General features: G+C 41.9%; 1 protein-coding gene across 1 annotated transcript in view; it reads left to right on the plus strand.

The window, feature by feature from the left end:
* LOC122556926 (HAUS augmin-like complex subunit 3) overlaps nt 1–26,865 on the plus strand; it is a 115,794-nt gene that overhangs the window by 52,562 nt on the left and 36,367 nt on the right. The window contains exons 3-5 of the mRNA XM_087974612.1: nt 5,627–5,802; nt 20,676–20,746; nt 26,070–26,639. Coding sequence (XP_087830738.1) covers nt 5,627–5,802; nt 20,676–20,746; nt 26,070–26,639 — 817 coding nt within the window. The remainder of the gene's footprint in view (nt 1–5,626; nt 5,803–20,675; nt 20,747–26,069; nt 26,640–26,865) is intronic.

Below are 26,865 nucleotides of genomic sequence, written 5' to 3' on the forward strand. Positions count from 1 at the left end.
GATCCCGTTTTAGTCTGACGTAACCTTCGTTGTCCACTAATCCAATTTTGGTTTCATTTGTAAACTTATTGACAATACCTACTATGTTTACATCCAAATCATTTATGTAAATGACAAAAAGCAGTGGACAGGCACCGATCCTTGGGGTACAGTGCTGGTCACAGGCCTCCAGTCTGAAAAACAACCCTCCATCACCATCCTCTGTCTTCTACCTTTGATCCAATTTGTATCCAAATGGCTAGTTCTTCCTGTATTCCATGTGACCTAAACTTGTTAACCAGTCTACCATGAGGAACCTTGTCGAATGCCTTATTGAAGTCCATATGGGCAACATGCACTGCTCTGCTTTCATCCATGTTTTTCATAATTTATTTACAAAACTCAATCAACTTAGTGAGATATAATTTCCCACACACTAAGCCATTTTGACCATCCCTAATCAGTCCTTGCCTTTCCAAATAAATGTAAATCCTGTCCATCAGAATCCACTCCAACAACTTACTCACCATTGATGTCAGGCTCACTGGTCTAGTTTCCTGGATCTTTCTTACCATCTTTCTTAAATAATGGCACACATTAGCCACCTTCCAGTCTCTGGCACCTCATCCATGGCTATCTATGATACAAATATCTCAGCAAGGGACCCAACAATCACTTTTGTACCTTGTAACAAAGTTCAGCACCACTACCCCTGTAATATGAACACTTTTCAAGACATCACTTTTTATTTCCCCAAGTTTTCTACCCTCCATATTCTCCTCCACAGTAAACACTGATGCAAAATACTCATCTCCTGTGGTTCCACACACGGGCAGCCTTTGGAGAAAAGAGAAGACTAGTAGGTGACTTGACAAAAAGGCCGTTAAAATTCTGAGGATTTGGCATGGCAGATATGTAGAAATATATTGCTGCTTCAGGGAGGGTTTGAAACTTGTGTCAAATACAAGGTAGTCACTAATAAATCTAACATGGAATTCAAAGAAACTTCTTTATGCAGAAAGAAGTGGGGATACGGAACTTGTTTCCACCGAGTGATTGAGTGAAGAGCATGAAAGCATTAAGGAAGGGGGAAGACAGATAAGCATCTGATGGAAAAAAGAATCGATGGATATCTTGGTAAGGTCGGATGATGTGTGATGATGGAGACTCCTGTGTAACATAAACAGCAACGTAGACCAATTATGCCAAACGGCTGTTCCTGTTTGTGGATTCAGTGTAATTCTGCATAAGATCAAGTGGACAAAATGGAAAGACTCACATTTATGCAGATACTTGTGAAATATCTCTGTTTTCCACACTACGGGTTTACTTTGAAGCACAATGTCAGTGGCAGACTTCATAGTCACTTAGCATTTTGCATTGTCCAAATTAAGGAGGTGATTGGCTAAGTAATCTGCAATATGACTGACCAAGCCAATCAGCACAATAGAAATTAGCAATGGACAATGGCCAGCAATGTATGATGCTCACATCATACGAAGGAATAATTGGAAAAGGTCTTTTGGAAGTCCTACATTTCAACCTAAATTTAATATGTTATATGAAACACATCACCTTCACTTTCCAGGCAGTCCACCAGGCTGATACCAGATATGGAGGGTCTGGCCTATGGGGAGCAGTTGAGTAAGGTGAGTCTGTATTCATTGGAGTTTAGAAGAATGAGACGTGACCTCATTGAAACAAAAATGATTCATAGGAGTCTTCATAGGAGAGATGTGGAAAGGTTGTTTCCCCTTGTGAGATAGTCTGGGACCAGAGGGTATCATCTCAGAAAAGGGATCACACATTTAAGACAGAGATGAGGAGGAATTTCTTCTATTAGAGGGGAGTGAATCGATGGAATGCTTTACCACACGCTGGGTTGTTAAGTATATTCAAGGCTGAGATAGATACTGGTATTCTCAGTAAGTGAATTAAGAGTTATGGGCAAAAGGCACGAAAGTAAAGGTGAGGATGATCAGATCGGCCATGCCTCAGTGAATGGCAGAGCAGACTCAATGGGCTGAATGGTGTACTTCTGCACCTGTGTCTTTATGGCCTTACTTTCAAATAAGTGGCAACTTCCATTTTTCACTAAAACCCTGGTGCAGGGCTTGACCCAGCTCTGAGACCAGGATCAAGCTGACCATTATGAATCAGACCAGTTACAGATGCTTTTTATGCCATTAAGTATTTGTCATAGATCTCCTTGTATGGCGATGACTGCATGGATTTGCAATCCATCATTTTCTAATGATCTTTGAAATGTAGTATTTGTTTCTTTTTACTATATTCAAAAACATTTTACAAAATGCTGGAGCATTGCTTGGTAAGGTGTATACTCCATGTAATTAGTATGTTTTTGTATTTTAGGATTATTTGTGGCTATAGGTATGAGTAAATTGTGACCATTGAAATAGTATATTGATTTAACACTAGTTGAATGTGACCAATAAAGGTTTCTGTTTCAGTTAAGTGGAGTAATGAAATGGAAAAATTAATTACAGATAGCAATAACAAAGGGAGCAGAGGAACAGATATGGAGTTTCAGCAGATAACATACAGGCAAAATGAGCAAAGGTATAGTACGCTTTAATCCACTTATAATTGCAAAGCACTTAAGAAGATGTTATAATGTTTATTGGAAAGTAAAACAATTCCAGCTATTGTTAACGTGCTAATGGATTGTATATGAAAATGACTTTATCTAGTCTTAGATTGAGTTCACCACCTGCTCTGGGCTGCAATCACAGGGAACCAAACTCCAATGACACTCAGTAAAGCAACATAGTTATGTTGCTGGAAGGCCTGGTCTAAGATTATTAACACTGGTCACTACTTATGACTCCCATATGCGTCCTCCATAATGAACCAGAGTCTCAAGTACAAATCCCACCATGACGGGAATTTAAATTTAATTAATTCAATAAAGCTGGAATTAAAAAGGTTGGTGTGGTGAGAATGAAACTACTTTATTGCCATAAAATGTACCCATTTACTGTCAATAACTCTCGATTCTGCTCCCTAACAGGAATCTGTCCACCTCTATCTTAAAAATACTGAAGGGCTCCAAAATCTCTCAATCCTGTGAGAGAAAATGTTTCTCTTCATCTCCTGAAAAAGTGAGCCCTAATTTTAAGACAGTGTTCCCTAGTTCTGGACTTGTCCACAACAGGAGATATCCATGCCACATTCACCTTATCAAGGCTATTCAGGATGATATAGACATAGAATTCCTACAGTTGGAAACAGGCCATTCTGCCCAACAAGTCCACACCAACCCTCCGAAGAATAACCCACCCAGCCCCATTGCCCGACTGCTCTACATTTAACCCAGACTAATACAACTAACCTACACACCCCTGAGCACTATGGGCAATTTTAACAGGGCCAATTCACCTAGACTGCACATCTTTGGAATGAGGGAGGAAACCGAAGCACCCAGAAGAAACCTACGCAGACGTGGAGGATGTGCAACCTCCACACAGACAGTTGCCCGAGGTGGGAATTGAACCCGGTCCCTAGCACTGTGAGGCAATTGTGCTAACAACTGAGCCACTTATAAACTTCATCCAAATCACTCCTCACTCTTCCAGCCTTCAGTGGAAACAAGTCCAGCCTGTCCAACTGCTCCTCAGAGACAACCTGCTCTTTCCAGATATCAATCTAATAAACCTCTTCTGAATCTGAGCAAGAAAATTATAGTGAGTCTAGTGATATCCTTGGGACAATCTGATCAGGTGACCAGTGCTTCATGTGGTTCTCCAGAGATGGTCCATTGCAGGGATTAGCAACCTTACTCGCAAGAAGCCAAAATTGGCTTAGTTTTAGGAGACAGAGGGTGATGGTAGAAGGCTGTTAGTCTGCCTGCAGGATGGTGTTCAGGTGTCATACTACAGGGATCAATGCTGGGCCCCTCATTATTCATGGTATAGAACATATATCGTGATATTTGTTATGTATATGGTGTGGTTGATAAGTAAGTTTGTGGATGACATGAAACACAGTCCTGGCACCAGTCCAGATTACAGTTAGCGATGAAATGTTTTCTTTCAGTTCCCTTCTGGTTCCTTTGGACCCTATGATTAAGGATTCTGAATCTTTCATTCACTGGTTGAGGTTTCGCCCTTTGACTTTGGAAGTCATTTTTCAAGATGGGAATTTGCCCAGAGAGAGAGAGAGGGAGAGAGTTAGTGAGCTGCTCAGGATTTTATTTTACTTCTCTATTCACAGAAGGAAGGGAGAGAGATGATTCCACCTTCCCAGGCTGCATGTTTCTGCTGTATCACCCAGACGCGAAGTTGTAGCTTCTCACCCAGGAACCAGTCAAGACGTTGCACTCAGTATTCCTGAACACACGTATACACACACACACACAACTGACCTTGGTTAAAAAGCCAAACATTTGCACCGGGTGAAGTGCCCCCTGCCACATTTTAAAAAAAGTTTGAAAACACAGCCCCTTGTTTAAAGCCATTTTGCCATTTTTAAGTCCAAAAAGAACAAAAATGGTTTGTAAAACAGCGGGAGAGGCTGCAGTTTTCATACACTGAACCAGCACTACTTCACAGAGGGAAGTCACAGCAAGGCATTCACCTTATGTGCAGTCAGTCATGTCATCCACAAACCCCCATGTCCCCCTGGCCCTGGGTGGCTCTGACATCCAGAGGACTGCTGTGTTTCCTCAGCCCGCATATGCATTTGTAGCTGACCATCTCTGAACCTGCAGAGACAGAAATAGGAGTGTCAGGCAGCTGTGTCAGATGCTAAATCAGGGAGACGGGGGAGGCTGGAACAATAAATAGAGTGGTCTGGCAATGTTCCTACACTGGTGGGTCTCCAGCTTGATGGCCTCCATGGAAAGGCTGGCTGCAGCCAGCCCGAGCAGAATGCTCAGTGGCTCCATATCTAACTCCTTCTTGAAAACACTCCGTGTTTTGGTGTCAACTTCTTTCTGTGGCAGAGAATTCCACAGGCTCTCCACTCTCTGGGTGAAGGAATTTCTCCTCATCAGTCCTAAATAGCTTATTCCGTGCACTGAGACTGTGACCCCTAGTTCTGGACTCTTCAGTCATCAGGAACATCCTTCCTGTGATTACTGTGTCTGCTCCTTTGAGAATTTTATAGGTTTCAATGAGATCAGTCTTATGTCTGGGTTTCTCAAAGCCATGTTACAGCATTGAACTTTGTGAGGTAAGAATTGGGCAACTCATTGTAGAACTGAATAGAGGGAACACACCCACATTTTGCAGCTTACAACAGAGGGAGTGTTGTTGTCGATGATGATCAGCCATTGTAAAGCTACAGCGACTCTACAGCACTACAAAGATCGTGTGGGTTAAAAATATTTAAGGATTATTCAGTGGATGTGGGACAATGTGGGACTCTATAGATTTCAATAGAGAGTAGACTTCCTGATGTAACTCTTTTGTGCTACACGTGTCAAGTTAATGTCAGGTCTGCATTTTTATGATTAACATTAATCTAAAATACTCGCAGGATTTGTGATAGCAGTGCAGCCTGTATCAAATGTGATAAAAGCTCTTTTTGCACATTTAGAAAACAAAATGTTACAAGAACTTTGTCTCTCAATTCATGAGTTAAGCCAAAAAGAAAAGTCACAGTTAAGCAGTGGTGTATTTTTCAGGGACAATGTGAACTGTGTTCAGTTCCAGCCGTACAGTGTGACAAGAGACAACGTCAGCAGCCTTCGCCGTGAACATGAGGCTGAGAGAAGGAGCACAGAGAGATTTGGCAGCATACTTCAATCCCAAAACTGTGCAGCACAGAGCTTACAGGAGATCAGCTGTCAGCTGCCAGCAGGTGTGACTCCTATCCTGTTCTTCTCTGTTCTTTCTTCTCTTGCATTTTTTCAACAGGGGTGGGGAATTCAAAGTCCTTAATTGCTAGCTGTGTCTGCATGCAGGTGGGTTCTTTTCTTTCTTCACTTGTAGGGATGTGGGCATCACTGGCTGGGCCAGCATTTATTGCCCGTCCCTAGTTGCTCTTGAGAAGGTAGTGACGAGCTGACTCGTCAAGGTTAGAAAATGATCTAGACGTCTGCTGTGCCTGCCAGCTCCCTAGTTTTAACAGCATATGAGCAACAGACTTAGACATGTTATTATTTTCTCCCCATGCCTAGTTTTCCCTGGTTGGGGAGCCTGGAACCAGGTATCACAATCTCAGGATAGGAAGTAGGTGATAGAGGACTGATATTTGATTTAATTTGATGTATTATTGTCACATGTACTGAGATACAGTGAAAAGTATTGTTTTGCATGCTATTTAGCAACTAACCCTTACAGAAATACATCAGGGTGGTGGAATAGAATGTCACCCTTTATTTCAATCAGTGACTAGTGCCCTGTGCCTCAGGGATCCGTTTTGGGACGACAATTATTCAATAGTTATGTAGATGATTTGGAATCGGGGACCACGTGTAGTGTGTCAAAGTTTGCAGATGTCAGTGGAAGAGTAAAGTGTGCAGAGGACTGTGAAACACTGCAGAAGGACATAGATAATTTAAGTGAGTGGGCAAAGATTTGGCAGATGGAGTACAATATTAATAAATGTGAAATCATCCATTTCAGTAGGAATAACAGTAAAAAGAACTGTTACTTGAATGGTAAGAATTTGCAGCACGCTGCTATGCAGAGGACCTGGGTGTCCTTGTGCACAAATCACAGAAGGTTGGACTGCAGTTACAACAGGTAATTAAGAAGGCAAATGGAATTTTATCCTTCATTGCTAAAACATTTAAAAACAGGGAGGCTGTATAGGGTGCTGGTGAGGCCACAACTAGAGTACTGTGTGCAGTTTTGGTCTCCTTACTTGAGAAAGGATGTACTAGCACTGGAGCAGAGGTGCATAGGAGGTTCACTGGGTTGATTTTGGAGTTGAGGTCAACTTATGAGGAGAGACAGAGTAGATTGGGATGATATTTATTGGAATTTAGCAGAATGAGGGGAGATCTTAGAGAAACATATAAAATTATGAAGGGAATAGATAAGATAGAGAGGATGTTTCCACTGGCGGGTGAAACTAGGACAACAGGGCATAACCTCAAAATTTGGGGGAGTAGGTTTAGGACTGAGTTGAGAAGGAATTTCTTCACCCAAAGGGTTGTTAATCCACGGAATTCCCTGCCCAGTGAAGTATTGAGGCTTCCTCAGTAAACGTTTTTAAAGCTAAGACAGACAGTTTTTTGAACAGTAGAGGAACTAAGGGTTATGGTGAGAGGATGGGTAGGTGGAGCTGAGGCCATGAGAAGATCAGCCATGATCTTATTGAATGGCGGAGCAGGCTCGAGGGGCCAGATGACTACTCTTGCTCCTAGTTTTTATGTTCTTATGTTCTTGTGTAGTGTTCCAGTTACAGAGAAGGTGCAGAAAAAGATCAGCTTCAATGTGTGAAAGATCTATTCATAAGTCTGATAACAGCGGGGAAGAAGCTGTTTTTGAATCTGTAGGTACGTGTTTTCAAACTTTTGTATGCTTGATGGAAGAGGGTGGAAGAGAATATAACTGGGGTAGGAGGGGTCTTTGATTATGTTGGCTGCTTTCCTGAGGCAGCAGGAAGTGTAGGTGCAGTCACTGGATGGAAAGCTGGTTTGTGAGATGGACTGGGCTGCATTCACAGCTCTGTAAGTTCTTGCAGTCTCAGGCAGAGCATAGCAGGCTGTGGTGCATCTGGATAGGATCCTTTCGGTAAAAATCATTGTGGACACACTGAATTTCATTAGCCTCCTGAGGAAGTAGAGGTGTTGATGTGTTGCTTTCTTGACTGTAGTGTGGTCCAGGTCTGATTATTTTAAATATTTACTCCAGGGAACTTGAAGGTCACGACCATTTCCACCTTCACACCATTGCTACAGTGCTGAAGTTGACACCAGCTCCTTTGTTTTGCTGACATTAAAGGAGAGATTGTTGTCTTTACACCATGCCATTAAGTTCTCTATGTCTCTCCTTTATCACTAAGATCTGACCCACTATGGTGGTGTAATCAGCAAATTTTTAAGTGGAGTTTAAGCTGAATTTGATCACACAGTTGTCAAGGAGTATAGTTGGAGGCTGCGTAGACAGCCGTGTGGGTTGCTGGTGTTCAGGATTCTCGTGAAGGAGGTATTGTCACCTAACCTTACAACTGCGGTCTGTGGGTCAGGAAATCAAGGATCCAGTTGCAGAGGGGGGAGGAGAGTCCTAGGTCTTGAAATTTGGAGATGAGTTTGGTTGGAATTATGGTGGAGCTAAATAGGAGTCTGACATAGGTGTCCCTATTATCCAGATGTTCTAGAGATGAGCATAGGGCCAGGGAATTAGAGTCTGTCGTGGACCTTAGCAACGGTAGGCAAATTGTAATGGATCAAAGCAGTCTGGGAATTGATGTGTGCCATTCCTAACCTCTCGAAGCACTTTATAATGATGGATGTCAGAGCCGCTGGATGGTAGTCATTAAAGCACATTGCCTGATTTTTCTTTGGCACTGGGGTGACAGTGGTCTTCTTGAAGCTCACATTGCTGTAAGGAGAGGTTATAGATGTCTGCAAATACCCCCACCAGCTGGTCCTCTGGATCTGAGTGCACTCCATCCAGGCCAGTCATATTCCCTGTGTTTATTCTGAAGAAGGCTGGTCTGACATCTGCGGCTGTAAGCCCGAGGCTGCCGCGGCAGTGACATCATTTCACTGACATTCTATTCAAAACAGGCAGAGAATTCATTCAGCTCAGTGGGTAGCTCATTTCTTCACTCAGAGGGTAGTGAACCTGCAGAATTCTTCACCATAGAAGGTTGTGGAGGGGACCAAGTTACTGAATATATTCAAGAAAGAGGTAGGCATACTTTTACAATTTAAAAGCATGAAGGGGAGAAAGTGTGAATGTGGCCTTGAGGTATAGAACATGCTGTGATCGTATTGAATGGTGAGGAGCAGGCTTGAAGGGCCAAATGGCCTTCTGCTGCCAGGTTCTATCCTTGTTTCACATGTAGTTGAACAGTGTGAGTAGTTAGTCAATTACACGGTTGCAGTTTGGTTTTACATTTAATGTGTGTCACAGTTTAGTAATGTCTTGTGCACACAGGCTCTCCCTGTTAGCATGTGCTGAGTTTCTATTTAGATGCAAGCAGAGGTAAACGCCAGCTTCCACACTGTTCTGGTGAATATTGAGGGACAATGGAGTTGGAAGTGGCCTGTTTGGGGTTAATTGTTAGAACATGGCTCTCCAAGTGGGAGATGATTGAGGGAAATGACCCATCATTGTCTACATTTGTACATAAAAGCCATGGATCTCCTGTTCAAACCTGGGGCTTGGATTCTTTCCTTCATCAAACCGGTGATTGAATTCCTCTGGATTTATCCAAACCATCCAGGCAAACATAGCTGCCATTTAATGTCAAAATTTGGCTCTTAATCTGACACATTATTGGCTTATAGCTCAGTATGTGTAGTTGAGAAACAAATGCGGGGCAGTACTGGTACAAGTTGGATCTGCACACGTGGTTTTGACTGATTTAATGCAAAGTGTTTGAAGCGAACCTGCTGCTTCTGATCATGTCTGAGCTGGTGTCAAATTGATTTGGAAATACTTAGATGTCTATTTCTGCACCTTTAGTGTCAAACATAAGGCACAATCTTGATCAAATGGCAGAACTGACTCGATCTGCTGAATGGCTGAAGTTTGCTCCTATATCTTGTGGTCTAATTTTAGACAGTGACACTGAGTATTATGCTGAGCTCATTTTGAAGTGCGGTGGAGATTTTTAGGGTAACTGTAGAGTTGCAGAATTCTGACAGTGCTGCTGTTGGAGTGTGAGAGTGAAGGAAGAATCCATTACTGCAGCCGTAATTAAAGTTGGCTGCAGCAGGGTACAATGATAAGTCTTGGCTGTTTATGGGATTTCAGCAAGCATAAAGAGCTATCTCATTCAACAGCATTCCTGGCCAAAAGCCCCTGCTCTGTTTAATTTTAATGTTCAAGTAATACCACAGATACATTGTCATGTGCAGATACTGACTGTAAGCGAAAGTGAGGATTGCAGATGCTGGAGATTAGAGTCAGGATCAGAGTGGTGCTGGGAAGGCACAGCAGGTCAGGCAGCATCCGAGGAGCAGGAAAATCGACGTTTCGGGCAGGAGCCCTTCATCAGGAAACCTTCATCAATTTCCTGATGAAGGGCTCCTGCCCAAAACATCGATTCTCTTGCTCCTCGGATGCTGCCTGACCTGCTGTGCTTTTCCAGATAATGTTTGTAGGCTAGGCCTAGGCATTCTGCATTTCATTTAAACTTACATTAATTTCATCCACATATTTATGGAACCATTTATGAGCATAAATAGGAGTTAACAGGTCAAACATTGTATTGTCACCAATTAAACATGCGCAAAGATGAGTCACATGTGCAAGAGCTGTTTTTTCATACTTCATGAGCAGATCTCTGATGCTGTTACCCAGAAGACACTGGTCATTAACAGAGGAGGTACATTAAGTAATATCGCAGGAAGAGGCCAATTAGCAGAGCACCTTTATCTGAAAGGTATGGACCTGAATTTTACTGGAAGTCAGCTAAATTTTTTTTGGCCAAGTTTCATAGTGAGTTCTTTCCCATGAAGCCTAGTGAGTTTTCTTCCGTTTTACCCAAACTGACCTCATCACCCAGGCATCACATGCTAAGGTGCACCACTCCTTCCATTCTCACACACAAAACTGCTGGGATTGTCAGGAGTCCCTGGCACCAGCTCCATCTTTGATGCCTAGCTACAGACCTAATCTCTCACCATTTAGATAACGTGCTTTTTTATTCTTTCTGCCAAATGGATATTTTCGTACATTTTCCATTTGACACATTAAGAAAACATTTCCAAGGATGTTGCCAGGGTTGGAGGCTTTGAGCTATAGGGACAGACCGAATAAGCTGGGGCTGTTTTGCCGGAATGTCGGAGGCTGAGGGGTGACCTTAGAGAGGTTTATAAAATCATAAGGGGCATGGATAGGGTGAATAGACAAGATCTTTTCCCTGGGTTGGGGAGTCCCTGGGTGTTATAAAACCTATCAACCGTAACGTTAGTCCTTTCATCCAAACCATTTATATAAATTATACAATGGGGTACTGAGAGTAGCTTGGTCTTGAAAATGCTCTTGAGATTCAGACTTATTTCTTGATTTACTTTTAGATTTCTTACAGTTATTACATTTCAGTAATATAAGAATTTAATTTTGATTCATTTTTAGTTCTTTTAGAGTTATGACATGTAAAAATCATTCGGGTAAGTACATGAAATGCTTGGAGGGATGTGAGCCAAGTGCAGGCAAGTGGGACTATTTTGCTTTGGAATTATGGTCGGTGTGGACTCTAGATGGACCGAAGGGTCTGTTTCCATGCTGTATGACTGTCTGACTCCAGCAGTGATCCATGTGACATATCACTTGTTACATCTTACCAACTAGAAAATGACCTATTTATTCTTCCTTTATCTCCTGCTTGCCAGCCAATCTCCTAACCAAGACAATACATAACCCCCACATTTTGAAATTTTATCTTCCACCATAATCTTTGATGTGGCATCTTCTTAAAAGTCTTCTGTAAATCTGAGTACAATATGTCCCTGGTCCCCTTAAACTGCAGCACATATTACCAATTCAAAGATATTCAGGTTTTGGAACTGGAGAAGGGGATAGTCTCTCCAAGGAAAATGGAAGGTGCAGTTAATTATTGGACACTTGGAAAGATTCTTATGTTAGGCAGTGTTTGACAAGTTTTAGTAGAATTATTGTTATCAAGGATTATCCTGTCTGGGACATAGATAGGACATTGCATGGCAGTGAGCGTAAATTTGGGATCGTTTATTGTTTTTCTGGTGCTAGGATTAAGGACGTCCACAAATGTTTCAAGCATATTGTTAAAGGTGAGATTGAGAAGCCAGTAATTATTGGACACATTGGTAGGAATGACATTTTTAGGGAAAAGATTAAATGAATACAGAGTGAATGTAAGAGGCTAGGTAGAAGATTAAAAGATAAAACCTTAAAAGCAGTAATTTCTGGTTACTCCCAATGCAAAACGCAAACGAGGGAAGGAACAAAGGTTAAATGAGATAAATCAATGGCTGAAGAGCTGGTGTATTGCTCAGGGATTCAGGTTTTTGGACAATTGGAATGTCCTTTGCAATAGAAAAGACCTGTTCAAAAAGGATGGGTCTAACCTGAACTGGAAAGGAACCAAAGCCTTGGCAGGGATTTGCTCATTCCATCAAGGGAGACTTTATGCTGAGACGGTAGCGGGGGGGGGGGGGGGGGGGGGGGAGTGGAGAAATTCTAAATAGCAGTATAAACGGAATAATTGATGGGAAGGGTTCCAAATGTGAGGAGATCATGTCAGTTAGAAAAGAAAGACAAGAGAATCAGGGTATGTAGTAACTGAAGAAATAAATTGCATTTATTTCAATGCAAGGGTCTTACAGATAAGGCTGATGAACTCAGGACATGTTTAAGAACATTGGATTGAGACATCATAACTATTACAGAAACTCAGCTGAGAGATGGACAAGATTGGCAGTTCAGTGTTCCAGATTTTAGATGCTATAGGAAGGATAGAAAAGAAGGCAAGAAAAGTTGGGAGGGGGGTTGATTAAGGAATACATTACTGCTGTAACTAGGGAAGATATTTCTGAAAAATCGTCCAGTGAAAATATATGGGTAGAAATTACAAATAAGATCATTTTGATGAGATTGTGCTATAGGCCCCCCAATAGTAAGGGGGAAATTGAGAAACAAATATATAATGTGATCTTGGATACATGTAAGCATAATAAGGTTGTAATAATGGGGTTTTTAACTTTTCCAAATATTGACTGGGGCTACCATAGTGTTAAAGGTTTGGATGGTGAAGAATTTGTTAAATGAGTTCAAGAAAATTTTCTTTAATATCAATATACAGATGCTCCTACTAGAGAAGGAGCAAAATTAGACCTTCTTTTGGGCAATAAGGCAGGGCAGGTGACTGAAGTAAAAGTAGGGAAGCACTTTATGTCTAGCGATCATAATTCTATACATTTCAAAATACTTATGGAAGAGGATTCGCCCTACCATAAAAGTTAAAGTTTTTAACTGGAGTTATGGAAATTTTACTGGTATGAGACAAGAACTTTCAAAAGTTGATTGGAGTAGACTGTTAACAGGTAATCGGATGTCTGAAAAGTGGGAAGAATACGATGATCAGAGTTCAGATGCATTTTGTTCCTGTTACAGTGAGGGATCAGCGTAAGATTAAGGGTAGAACATAGAACATAGAAGAATACAGCGCAGTACAGGCCCTTTGGCCCTCGATGTTGTGCCGATCCAAGCCCACCTAACCTACACTAGCCCACTATCCTCCATATGCCTATCCAATGCCCGCTTAAATGCCCATAAAGAGGGAGAGTCCACCACTGCTACTGGCAGGGCATTCCATGAACTCACGACTCGCTGAGTAAAGAACCTACCCCTAACATCTGTCCTATACCTACCACCCCTTAATTTAAAGCTATGCCCCCTCGTAATAGCTGACTCCATACGTGGAAAAAGGTTCTCACGGTCAACCCTATCTAAACCCCTAATCATCTTTTACACCTCTATGAAGTCATCCCTAAACCTTCTTTTCTCCAATGAAAACAACTCCAAGTGCCTCAGCCTTTCCTAATACGATCTTCCTACCATACCAGGCAACATCCTGGTAAACCTCCTCTGCACCCGTTCCAGTGCCTCCACATCCTTCCTATAGTATGGCGACCAAAACTGCACACAATACTCCAGGTGCGGCCGCACCAGAGTCTTATACAACTGCAACATGATCTCAGGACTCCGGAACTCAATTCCTCTACCAATAAAAGCCAGTACGCCATATGCCTTCTTCACCGCACTATTTACCTGGGTGGCAACTTTCAAAGATCTGTGTACATGGAGACCAAGATCCCTCTGCTCATCCACACTACCAAGTATCCGACCATTAGCCCAGTACCCCATCTTTTTGTTACTCTTACCAAAGTGAATCACCTCACACTTAGCTACATTGAACTCCATTTGCCACCTTTCTGCCCAGTTCTGCAGCTTAGGTTTAGGGTAAAATTAAGGAACAATGGATGAATAAAGATATTTAATTTCTAAACAAGAATAAAAGAGATTCTTATTTTAGATATAGACAACTTGGTTCAATTGAATCTCTTAATCAATATAAAGAGTGTAGAGGCGTTCTTATGAGAGAAATCAGGAAGGCAAAGAGGGAATGTGCGATAACATTGGCAGATAAAGTTTCAGATAATCCAGAGAGATTCCATAAGAGCAAGAAGGTAACTAGAGAGAGAGAGTAGGATTTCTTGAAGATCAAAGAAGTTGTCTTTGTTTTGAACTGCAGGAGATGGGAGAGATACTAAATGAATATCTTGTCAGTTTTTACTATGGAGGAAGAAATGAGACTAGAGAATAAACATTGATGTTTCAAAAGAAGTTCACATTACAGAAAAGGAAGTTTGGGAGGGCTTAAAGAATATAAACATGGCTAAATCTCTGGACCTAATCTAATGTATCCTAGAACGTTGTGGGAAGAAAGAGAGGAAATTATGAGATCCCTTACAAGAATATTTGCACCATTTATAACTACGGGGTGAGGTGTCCAATGACTGGAGGGTGGCTAATGTTGTACCTTTGTTTAAGGTTGTAAGGAGAAACCGGGGAATTATAGAGCTATGAGTCTGATTTCGGTTGTAGGTAAATTGTTGGAGGTAATTATAAAAAATAGGATTTATGGACATTTAGAGAGGCAATTGATTAAGAATAGTCAGCGTAGTTTTGTGCAAGAAACATCGTGTCTCATAAACTTACTTGAGCTTTTTAGGAAGTTACCAAAAATGTTAATGATGGCAGAGCAGTACATGTTGTTATTTGGATTTTAGTAAAGCCTTTGACAAGGTTCCACACGGTAAACTAATTTAGTAAAGTTAGGTCACATGGGATTCGGAGTGAGCCTGCCAATTGGATACATAATTGGCTTGACGGCAGGAGACAGAGTAATCGTGGAGGGTTGGTTTTTGGATCGGAGGTGAGCAGTGGTGTTCCACCGGCTCCTGTTTTGTTTGTCATTTATATAAATGCTTTGGATGAGAATAAAGAAAGCATGGTTAGTGAGTTTGTAGATGACACCAAAATTGGTACCATAGTAGACAGTGAAGAAGGCTTTCTAAGGTTACAAAGGACCTTGATCAAAAGGGTTAATGGGCTGGAAAATGGTGGATGGAATTCAATCTGGATAAACGTGAGGTATTGTATTTTGGTAAAACAAACAAGGGTAGGGCCTATACAGTTATTGGTAGGGCCTTGGGTAGTGTTGTAGAACAGAGGGACCTAGGGGTGCAGGTACATAATTCTTTGAAGTTTGAGTCACAAAAAGACAGGGTGGTTAAAAAGGCATTTGACATGCTTGTCTTCATTGCTCAGTGCTTTCAGTACAAGGGTTGGGAAGTCATGTTGAGGTTGTACAGGACATTGATGAGGCCTCATCTGGAATACTGTCCAGGTCTCCCAGTTATAGGAAGGATATTATTAAGCTGGAGAGGGTTCAGAAGAGACTTACCAGGATGTTGCTGGGTATGGAAGGTTTGAATTATAAAGAAAGGCCAAAGAGGGACACCAGTTTGACTGGGACAACACATCCATCCTGGAACAGGCTAAACCAAGTCACGCACGGGAATTCCTAGAGGCCTGGCATTCAAACCAGAACTCCATTAACAAGCATATTGATTTGGACCCCATTTACTAACTTCTCAGATAAAGACCCGGAAATGATATCATCCACCACAACAGACCAAGACACATAAATAGCAAGTGGGACACAACACCAGCACTTCATCAGAGGCTCACTGATGATGTTACCTAGCATGATAATGAAATGTCTGAGAACAAACCTACCAGCTCAGCGAGCAAACTTACAACCTGATCCACAACCTGTGCTACAAATCATCTCCAGAATCACATCGAAGTGTCCTATTAAGGTGTCTTTAATATTAGCTTCTAACATTTTCCCTGTGATAGTCTTCCCCTCCCTCTTTTGAACAAAAGATGTAAATTAGCTACTTTCCATTCTAAAAAAATCCTTCCCTGAATCTAATGAATGTTGCAAAATTAAAATTATCTTACTAGCCACTTCTTTTAAGACCCAGTTCCAACAATTTGCAAAGTACAACTTCCCTGGACATTGTAATTTCCTTTCATCCGCTTGATTTCCAGTTCCTGATTGGTGGTGATTCTGGTGATTTCACTTTTATCTATAGTGAAGACTGATGCAAAACCCTTATCTTCTGTTATTAATTTCCAGATTCTTCTTTTCTCCAAGGAGAATAGTCCTAATTTGTTCAATCTATCCTCATCACTGAAGTTCCCTAATTCTGGAACCATTCTTGTAAATTACCTTAATGTATTTGTAAAAACCCTTTGGATTCTCCTTAACTCTATTTGCCAAAGCTATCTCATGTCCCCTTTTTGACCTCCTGATTTCTCTCTTAAGTATACTTCTACTGCCTTCATATTCTTCTAAGGATTCACTTGATCTATCCTGTCTATACCTGGCCTATGCTTCCTTCTTTTTCTTAACCAAACCCTCAATTTCTTTAGTCATCCAGCATTCCCTATACCTACCAGCCTTCCCTTTCACCCTAACAGGAATATACTGTCTCTGGACTCCTGTTATCTCATTTCTGAAAGCTTCCCATTTTCTAGCTGCCCCCAATCAGCTTTTGAAAGTTCTTGCCTAATACCGTCAAAATTGGCCTTCCTCCAATTTAGAATTTCAACTTTTAGATTTGGTCTATCCTTTTCCATCATGATTTTAAAATTAATAGAATTATGGTCGCTGCCCCCAAAGTGCTCCCCCACTGACACCTCAGTCACCTGCCCTGCCTTATTTCCCAAGAGTAGGTCAAGTTTTGCACCTTGTCTAGCAGGTATATCCACATACTGAATCAGAACATTTTCTTGTACACACCTAACAAATTCCTTTCCATCTAAACCCTTAACACTATGGCAGTCCCAGTCTATGTTTGGAAAGTTAAAATCTCCTACCATAACCACCCTATTATTCTTACAGATAACTGAGATCTCCTTACAAATTTGTTTCTCAATTTCTCTCTGACTATTAGGGGGTCCATAATATGATTCCAATAAGGTGATCATCCCTTTTTTATTTCTCAGTTCCACCCAAATAACCTCCCTGAATGTATTTCCTCCCTCAGTACAGCTGTAATGCTATCCCTTATCAAAAATGCCACTTCTCCTCCTTTCTATCCTTTCTATAGCATTTATATCATGGAATATTAAGCTGCCAGTCCTGTCCATCCCTGAACCTCATATGTATACTTAATGTCCCTTTAAATGCATTATTGCCTTTTGCTTCATTTATTCCTTGTGGTAGCAAGTTCCCTAATTTGACCTTCTCTGGTAATGGTGTTTCCCCTGAATTCCTGTTCAATGTATTACTGACTGTCTTCCAGTTATGGCCCCTTATTCTGGTCTCCCTCAAGTACAAACACCATCTGTACATCCAAAAACTTAGAAAGGTCTATCAAGAACACTCTTAAGATTTCACAAACCCAGACTATTGAATTTTTCCTGGTAGATATAATTTCTCAGTTCTGGTATCATTTTAGTGATGTATTCTTGCACCTTCTTCAGTACCTCTAAATTCTTTAATAACATATAGACCACATTACCAGTGTACAAGTGTAGTCTAACCAAGGATCTATAAGAGTTTCACATATCTATTTCAATCTTCCACTAGAATTGAACAAATGCTTTGTTGACTTTTTCTCCCAGCCCTGTAAACCTTCTGGGCTACTTGCAGTGATTTGCTTGTCAAGGATCGAATAATTCATAAATGCTCCCTGGAGAAGTTTGTCTGAATAGGTTTCAGTTTTTATCAGTGCGCATTTTTGTCTTCCTGTTGTTTTGTGATTAGACCAGTGTTTTGTTCTCTTTGCTGTGGGGAAAGAGGCTGTTAATATTATTCTCTGTTGAGCATCGTAAGAGCAAATGAAAATGGGTGAGTTGTGAATAAATGTGATTGACTGAGTACACCTTTCAGCAGTAACATTAATAGAATAGGGTGCATTGTTGCAAAAATGCAGCTGTATCAGGGCAACGTGAAATTAATTTGGTTGAAGAAAGCTTTTTGGCTGGTTTGAGCTCATCTTTTTCTGAATTTCAGCACTGCTGTCTTTTTTGTCAGTCTCTGGCAGCTTCTGAAATAGGTTCTGTGTCCTGACGTGACCAACCATTCTTGGCAACTCCATCCAAACAGTTCACCAGCACTCACTTTGGAGCAACACGCCTCCTGAATCCCATGCTAAATGTAACAACTTCAATCACTGACCTTTGTCCTCTTGTCTTGCTTCTTTGACGCGTGTTGTGCCTTTCTATTTTGTAGTTTTAATTTGATGGTTGCCCTCTGGTAATGTCACTGAGACAAGGATCTCGAAGTCCAGGCTAATGCTGAGGCACACGGATTCAAATCCCACCACCAGTTAAATTAATAAAAACTCTGGATTTGAAAGCTAGTCTCAGTGATCTTGAAACTGTGGACCAATTGCAATAAAAGCCCACCTGGTTCACTAATTAATGCCCTTGAGAGAAGGAAATCTGCTGTCTTTGCTTGGACTGGCCTCATGATGACTGCAGATCCACTGCAAAGTGGTTGACTGAATTGCCTTTGAAGTGCAATTAGGGGTGTTCAGCAAATGCTGGCATTGTCAGTGATGTCCGTACACCATGAAAGAATACATTTCTGTAAGATCTTTCTTGAGACATCTCTTTAAGGCTCAAGAGCTCTAATCTACAGAGCAATTCTTCACGGCTTATTCCTCAATGGTCAAGGACCAGCTTCTTTCAGAACAAGAGGCAGACTATTTAGAACTGAACTGAGTGGTAATTTCTTCACTTCTTCAGTGAATCTTTGGAATTCTCTTCCATAGAAGAATTTAGAGGCTCAATTATTGAGTGCGCTCAAGACAGAGATCGATAGATTTCAAGATATTAAAATTATTGAGGGAGACGGGATAGTGTGAGAAAAAGGTATTGAAGTAGAAAGTCAGCTGTGATCTCATGGCTGGGTGAGTTTGAAGGGCAGAATGGCCTCCCCCTGCAGCTGTTTCTTCTTTGAATCCTCTGATGCACAGTGCAGTTAGGGTACCATACAGATTGCAATGGTAGGTACACAAATACAGATTTAATGGCTTAAGCCATGGCAAATTGATTAAAATAGTGAAGAGTATTCTGTCTGTGGAATATTCCCTATTTACTTCCACCTTCTCAATGTTAGCTGTCAATCTGTAAAAATATATACTGTATTACAATGTGGTTGAAAATTTAAGATCCCTTTGGCAAGCACACTGAATTCTCACTGCTGGAGGGATTGATGGAGCCAGTATGGTAGGTTAGAGGTCGTTGCCTTAAAGTGGTCTTTCAGTAGACAATGAAGCTGCACTTTTGGCAATATTTTCAAAGTGAATGCAGTTTATTTTAAATGACCCAGACCTTTAATTCTGTTGTTGAGGAATATTAGAACTGTGAGACAGTATACCTGAGTTTAGTTGAGAGGAAATGATGACGAAGGGGTTCCAAATAAGAGAACCGATTAAGGCAACATTATAGAGAATTAAGGATTACTACAAGTAGAAGTTTTACAGGGTTCAACTGGAGTCCGCAAGAATTACGTCTTGTGAATGGCCTCCCTTTGCTGTACCCATCAACCAAGCTGGCAATAGGACAGGGCACAGGGCCTCTGCCTGTGGGCCCTGCAGCTTCTATTCTCAATTGCCAGGATTTGTCCTGAGCCAAGGTAGGAACATCCACTTTGTACATGGGCCAATGGAGGAAGAAGGGTCAAGTAGAGCCACTAGTAGATCTCTCGGAACATCGGACTTAGGAACAGGCACCAAGCTTTTGGGAAATTGTGTGAGATGGGCCTGGAGCAGGGGAGTGATCCTATATTAGAAGAGCCAAATCATGAAATAATCAGAGATAATTGTACATTGTAAAATGTGTTTCCCTATGGAGGTATCTTCTGAACAACCTGTTCAGAGATTTTATTACATGACTCTGGGGCATGTGGGAATTGAACCCAGGTCTTCTGGCTCAGAGGTAGGGACACTACCACGAGGGAAAGGCGCTCTCCTCAGCAAATAAATATAGCTTTTAAAGAATGTACTTTCAGGATTTGTGCAAGTACCGATAAAGTTGCATTTATTGCACATCGCTCTATATTCTGTGAAAGATGAGTTGTGCCTTTTTAAAATACAAAAGAAGAACTATACATGTCTTTTAATTTGTTTGGCTCTTGATTCTTGTCTTCCTGTTTTGCATAAATTTGTTTTGAAGTCTTTCACTCATTACTCGACTGTTGTCAGATAACAAATGCATCTGGTTTCTTTGTTATCTTTTGATTCTCTTTCCATTGCAGTGTGTCTAACGTGGCTGTGACAATATTGAAATTACTCGAGAAATATAAAAGAAAATAAAAAATTCCATTAAGCCTGTTCTGACCGTTCTCCTGTAATGAGTCAAAACAGCCACACGATGGGGTGTGATGTGTAGTTTTCTGGAGGGCTTTTGTAACTGCATGACTTAAACAATGGGAAGTGTACCTTTTCCAAGATTTAAGATGTTTCATCTTGTTTGTTAAAGGAAATAGAGTAATGGAACCACCATACAGCGCTTTCTTCAGCATTAAGGAGGTCCTTGCGACTAAGCCACAGGTAAACATCAATGTTGGGTTGTATTAGCAGATGATTCACTTGGTCATGAACTTTCAGTATAGTACTTGGCTGGGACAGTTAGCATGGATACCACCTTTCAGTGTTTCTGTCTTTTTCTTTTAATTGGCCTTTCGATAGCAAGTGCTGATTTGTCACATCAGGTACCTACCAAACTATCATAAAGCTCATAGCTAGACAATTGTGCCCAATTCTTGTCACTAGACTTTACCCTGTCTAATCTTTTCTCATAACTCAAATTCTGTCTCCCTGCCAACATCCTTGTAAATTTCTTCTGTGTTCTATCCTGTACCTTCCAAGCATTCTGCACCCTCTCATCTGGCCTTCAGAATATCCCCAGTTTTAATCAGTCTGCCAGGAGTGGCTCAGTGGTAAGCACTGCTGCCTCACAGTACCAGGGGCCTGGGTTTGATCCCATCCTCGGGTAACTGTCTGTGTGCAGTTTGCACCTTCTCCACATGTCTGTGTGGGTTTCTGCCCACAGTGCAAAGATGTGTATGTTAGATGGGTTGTCCTTGCTAAATTGCCCAATAGTATTCAAGGATGTGCAGGCTGGGTGGATTAGCCATGGGAAATGCGGGTTAACAGGGATAGGGTAAGGGGGGTTGGGTTTCTTTTCAGAAGGAATTCTATGCCCTCAACTGGCAAGTCCCTAATTTTGGAATTATTTGTACCTCCTTCCCTTCTTTTAAAATGCTTCTTAAAGCTTCAAAGACTTTCTGTGGTACGAAGTTAAATTCTGATGGCTGGTTTTCCTTTGAAGTGCTTGGGGGCATTAGCTATGTTAAAAAAGTTAACTGCGGGTTGTTGTTACATGCAAGTAATAGGAGTAGGAACCAGCCATGAGGATCCTCTAACCTGCTCTTTTATTCAGTAAGAACATCCACCTCGACTTCACTTCCCCACCCACTTGTCATGTACTCTGATTCCCTCAGTGCCAAGCAGCGGTTGTTCTTAGTATTGATGATGCTGAAGGGATAGGCTTTGCCTTTTGTGTTAGAGAATTCCAATGATTCAGAGCCACCTGACTGAAGACATTGGTCCTCATCTCAGTCTGAAACGGCTGTCCCTTATCCAGGGACTGTGACCCATAGTCTTAGATTCCACTGTGGGAGGTGGTTTGGGAACTGCTGCATTAAAGATTTGTTTCTTCTGAACTATCAGCATGTTGAAAGTTTTCATCATTCACTGGCAAGATCAAACAGGGACAAAATTTCATGCCAAATGTCTCAGAGGTGAAACAGATGATTGAATATCTCTTCTTTGTGTGACTAACTGACTTTGAATGCAGTTCAGATCAGTGAGCAGAGAGTCAAATACGTAGCTGGTTGATTATTTAGAAAAAGGAGATCTGTTCACTTTTTTAAAAAGACCTTAAAGGGACTGGAGAGAAGTGACTCCTCTAAAAGGGGGTCTATGGGAAACAGTGTTGGAATGGGGGCCTGCCACACAGTGAGCCCACAGGCTCTGGAGGAGATCAGGGAATAGGTGAGGGAGATGACAATGGTATTTTTAGCCCTTATGTTTCCTATTCTTCCACTATCCCTAATAATTAATGGAGATTTTTAAAGGCAGCTCACCACTACCTTCTCAAGGGCAACTAGGGACGGGTAATAAATGCGAGCTGCTGACACCCACAAGCGAATGAAGAAAACATTAGCCAGGGATGCTCACTTCCCAGAAATGAACGTTTTTGAAAGAAATTTTGATCATCTTAGAGTTATAGATGTAGCAATAGACTCAAAGATGATCAGTATTTTTTTTCAGTCTCTGTGCTATAGGTAGATCCACAGTACCCTTAGGGAGGGAATTCCGGACGTTTGACCCAGCGACACTGAAGTAACGGTGATATAATTCCAAGTCAGGATGGTGAGTGGCTTGGAGGGCAACTTGCAGAGGGTGGTGTTCCTATGTATCTGCTGCCCTTGTCATTCAAGATGGTAGTGGCCGTGGGTTTGAAAGGTGCTTTATTTTTATTCACTCCTGTGCCATGGGCATTACTTCTGGGCCAGCATTTTTTGCCTGTCTCTAATTACCCCAGTGAAGGAGGTGGTGGTAGTGAGCTGCCTGCTTGAACTGTTGCAATTCTTGGGTTGTAAGGGATCGCCCATTTGAGACAGAGATGACGAGAGCACGTGACCAGAAGAAATAGGAACAAGCGTTGGCCATTTGGCTCCTCGAGCCTTCTCCACCATTCAGTAGCCTCATGGCTGATCCAACATTCCTCACATCCACATTCCTGTCCTTACCCTGTAAGCTTGATTCCCCGACTGATCAAGAATCTAGCTTTCTCAGCCTTAAATATACACAAGGACTCTGCCCACTGCAGCTGTCTGTGGCAAGGAGTTCCAAAGACTTGTAATCCTCTGCAAGAAGAAATTCCTCTTCATCTCAGTCTTAAATTGGCACCTGTTTACTCTGAATCTATGCCCTCTGGTCCTCAACTCTCTCACGAGGGGAAACATCCTCTCAGCATTTACCCTGTCAAGCCTGCAATTACGTAATATCTTCCCTGAAATAAAGGACCAAAACTGCTCACAGTACTCCAGGTGTGGTCTCACCAGCACACCAGCAACAGTTACAGTAAGACTTCACTACTCTTATTCTCCAACCCCTTTGAAATAAGGGCAAACATTCCATTTGCCTTCCTGATCACCTGCTGTCCCTGTGCTCTAGCTTTCTATGTTTTGTGCACAAGTCATAGAGTCATAGAGATGTACAGCATGAAAACAGACCCTTTGGTCCAACCCGTCCATGCCGACCAGATATCCCAACCCAATCTAGCCCCACCTGCCAGCACCCAGCCCATATCCCTCCAAACCCTTCATGTTCATATACCCATCCAAATGCCTCTTAAATGCTGCAATTGTACCAGCCTCCACCACATCCTCTGGCAGCTCATTCCATACACGTACCACTCTCTGCGTGAAAAAGCTGTCCCTTAGGTCTCTTTTATATCTTTCCCCTCTCACCCTGAACCTATGCCCTCTAGTTCTGGACCCCCCGACCCCAGGGAATAGACTTTGTCTATTTATCCTATCCATGCCCCTCATAATTTTGTAAACCTCTGTAAGGTCACCCCTCAGCCTCCGACGCTCCAGGGAAAACAGCCCCAGCCTGTTCAGCGTCCCTTGTATTGCATCTTTCTGTAGTTTTTCTCCAATTAAATAATGTTCTGTTCTTTTGTTCTCCATTCCGAAATGAACGACTTTGCATTTTCCACGTAATACTTCATCTGACAACTTTTTGCCCGTTTACTTAAACTATTGATATCTTTTAACTGAAAATAATTTATTAACCCCAACCTTATTACCCATTATCAGATATGGAGCAGTGCGGTGGCTCAGTAGTTAGCACTGCTGCCTCACATTCCATGGACCTGAATTTGACTCCACCCATGGGTAACTGTCTGTTTGGAGTTTGAACATTCTCCCTGTGTCAGCGTGGGTTTCCTCCGGGTGCTCTAGTTTCCTCCAAAGATGTGCAGGGGAGGTGGATTGCACATAGGAGGTGCAGGGTTACAGTGATAGGATAGAGGTGTGTGTCTGCTTGGGATAGTCTTCAGAAAATCGATGTGGACCTGATGGGCTGAATGGCCTGCTTCCACACTTAAGGAATTCTATGAGCTAGTCCCTGTTGTCTGGTTGACTCTGTGACATATTGCTCAAGGAAACTGTCCCGAATGCACTCAATGAGTTTGTTGTTGGCGATTGCCCATTCCAATTTGATTAACCCAATCAACCCGTCCATGAAAGTCACGCATAATTATGGCTGTATTCTCTTTAACATGCTCCTATTATTTGTTGATTTATATCCTTTCTGACAGAGTCACTACTGTTTCAGAGCCTAGTCACTACTCCTACCAATGACTTCTTCCCCTTGCTGTTTTTAACCTCCATCCAAATGGACTCTACATCATCTGAGCCGAGATCATCTCTTACAACTATCCTCATTTCATTTCTTAGTAACAGTGCTATCCAACCACATTTTCCATTCCTCCTGTCTCTGAATGGTCAAATATCCCTAAATGTTAAGTTCCCAGTTTTCATCTCCTTGTAACCATGTTTCTGTAATGACTAGGAAATCATATTCATTTACCTCGATTCCAAATCCTTTGTGCATTAAGATACAAAGCCCTTAATATTTGTTCTATTATCAAATTTCAGTACACTTGTATGGTTCCTTGATACAGTATGACATTCACCAGGGATTTCCTCTCTCAGAGGGTAGTGAACGCCTGGCCCTCTGGAGAGGTTGCGTAGGTTGGGCCTGTACTTGCTGATGCTTAAAAGAATGAGAGGTGACCTTATTGAAACATACAAGATTCTCAGGGAGCCTAACAGGGTAGATGCACTAGTTATTTCCCTAGTGGTAGAGTCTAGAACAAGAGGGTATAACCCCAGAAGAATGGGTCGCATATTTAAGGCAGCTGAAAATAAATTTTAGGGTAGTGAATCTGGAGTTGTTTATGCCCAGCACTGATGAATTTGAGTCATTAAGTATATTTAAGGCTGAGACAAACAAATTTTTAATAAGTACAAGGGAAGGCAGGAAAGTGGAGTTGAGGGTTATGAGATCAGCTATGACCTCATTGAATTGCAGAGTAGACTTGATGGGCTGAATGGACTATTCCTGTTCCTACACCTTATCATAAGGAACATGATTATCCATTCCCAGCATTTTTCACCATTTAACTTAACACTAATATTCAATAAGGACACATAAGCACATAAGAAATGGAAGCAAGATTAGACCACGTGGCCTTTCAAGTCTGCTTTGCCATTCTGTATGATTGTGCTGGTCTTTGGCTTCACAGTGTATTCAAAGATGGAGGTCCCTCAACTGTCTCGGACTGAGAATTCCAAAGTTTCACAGCTGTCTGAGTGAAGTAATTTCTCCTCATCTGAGCCCTAAACAATTAGTCCCTTATCTTGCGACTGTGCCCTTGCATCTTTTGACTTTCTGACCAGCAGAAACAACCTGTCCTGTGGAATCCTCCAGCATCTTGTATTGTTTCCATGAGATCGTCTCTCATTCCTCTAAGCACACACATGAGTTCCAAATATGTGTCCTTGGTGATCGGAATGTGTATTTGTACATTTGTCCCTGTGTTTTTAATCTATGTTCCTACATTGAATTTACAGCAGTAAAACAGATCACTTGGGAGTCCACTTCTTCCTGTCAACACTTCCTGTTCCATACTCCCTCATGAATGATCTGATGTTCTTTTAAATGATTTACACAGTGAATTCAATTTCATTGTGTCTGTAAATTAAGCAATTGCAAATGTTTTATGTCTTAACAGATAAACAATTCTGATCGACTGTTGGAAGGCCACACTCAGTGTTTTGGGGATCTGGTTAGCGAGGAGAGGGCAGCAGAAGATACTTCCTCTCAGTTAGACCCGACGGATCCTGGAGCAGTTTCCCCTCTGGAACGTCCAGATTCTGCTCTGCCATGTCAGACATTGCTGCAACAGAACTTCCCAGTTCACCAGGGATTTCCAGGCCCAGTCCAGACACTGGCCGCATTCAGGGAAAGCCTTAGCTCAGGCCAGGGAAAGGGGGCAGCTGAGAAGAAAGGGGAAGAGAGCCGTCTGAAGAGGAAAAGGCCGCTGATGGGAGGTGGGGTAAAGAAGCCAAGCAGTGTGGCTGTGCTGAAGCAGCCTGCGGTGGATGCTGTGTGGAAGCATGGCCAGGGTCGCAGTTGCCAAGGCATGGACTCTGCAAAGACAGGGCCGGTGCCACAGGTTCGTGACCTCTCCCTTCTAGACAATGAGCAGAGGTCAGAGGTGCTGGAAGAGGTGGCTCATGCATCAGTCATTGTTTTAACAATGGTCTATCAGGATGGATCTTCTCAGCTTACTGCAGGAAAGGTCAGTGCAAGGTTCTGGTTGACCAAATATGGTGTGTTTTGTAAAAGCCTTTTGCCGCTGGACATGATTCCTAAGTAAAAAAATCAATTCATTCTATGAGAGCATTTATTGCCCATCCTTCATTGCCCAGAGGGCAGTTAAGAGTCAATCACATTGGAGTGGGTCTGGAGTTACATGTAGGTCAGACCAGGTAAGGATGACAGTTTCCTTCCCTAATGGGCATTAG

The sequence above is a fragment of the Chiloscyllium plagiosum genome, unplaced genomic scaffold (genome assembly GCF_037043375.1).
Source record: "Chiloscyllium plagiosum isolate Xiang-an unplaced genomic scaffold, Cpla_swu_hap1 HiC_scaffold_2, whole genome shotgun sequence".
NCBI classification, from domain to species: Eukaryota; Metazoa; Chordata; class Chondrichthyes; order Orectolobiformes; family Hemiscylliidae; genus Chiloscyllium; species Chiloscyllium plagiosum.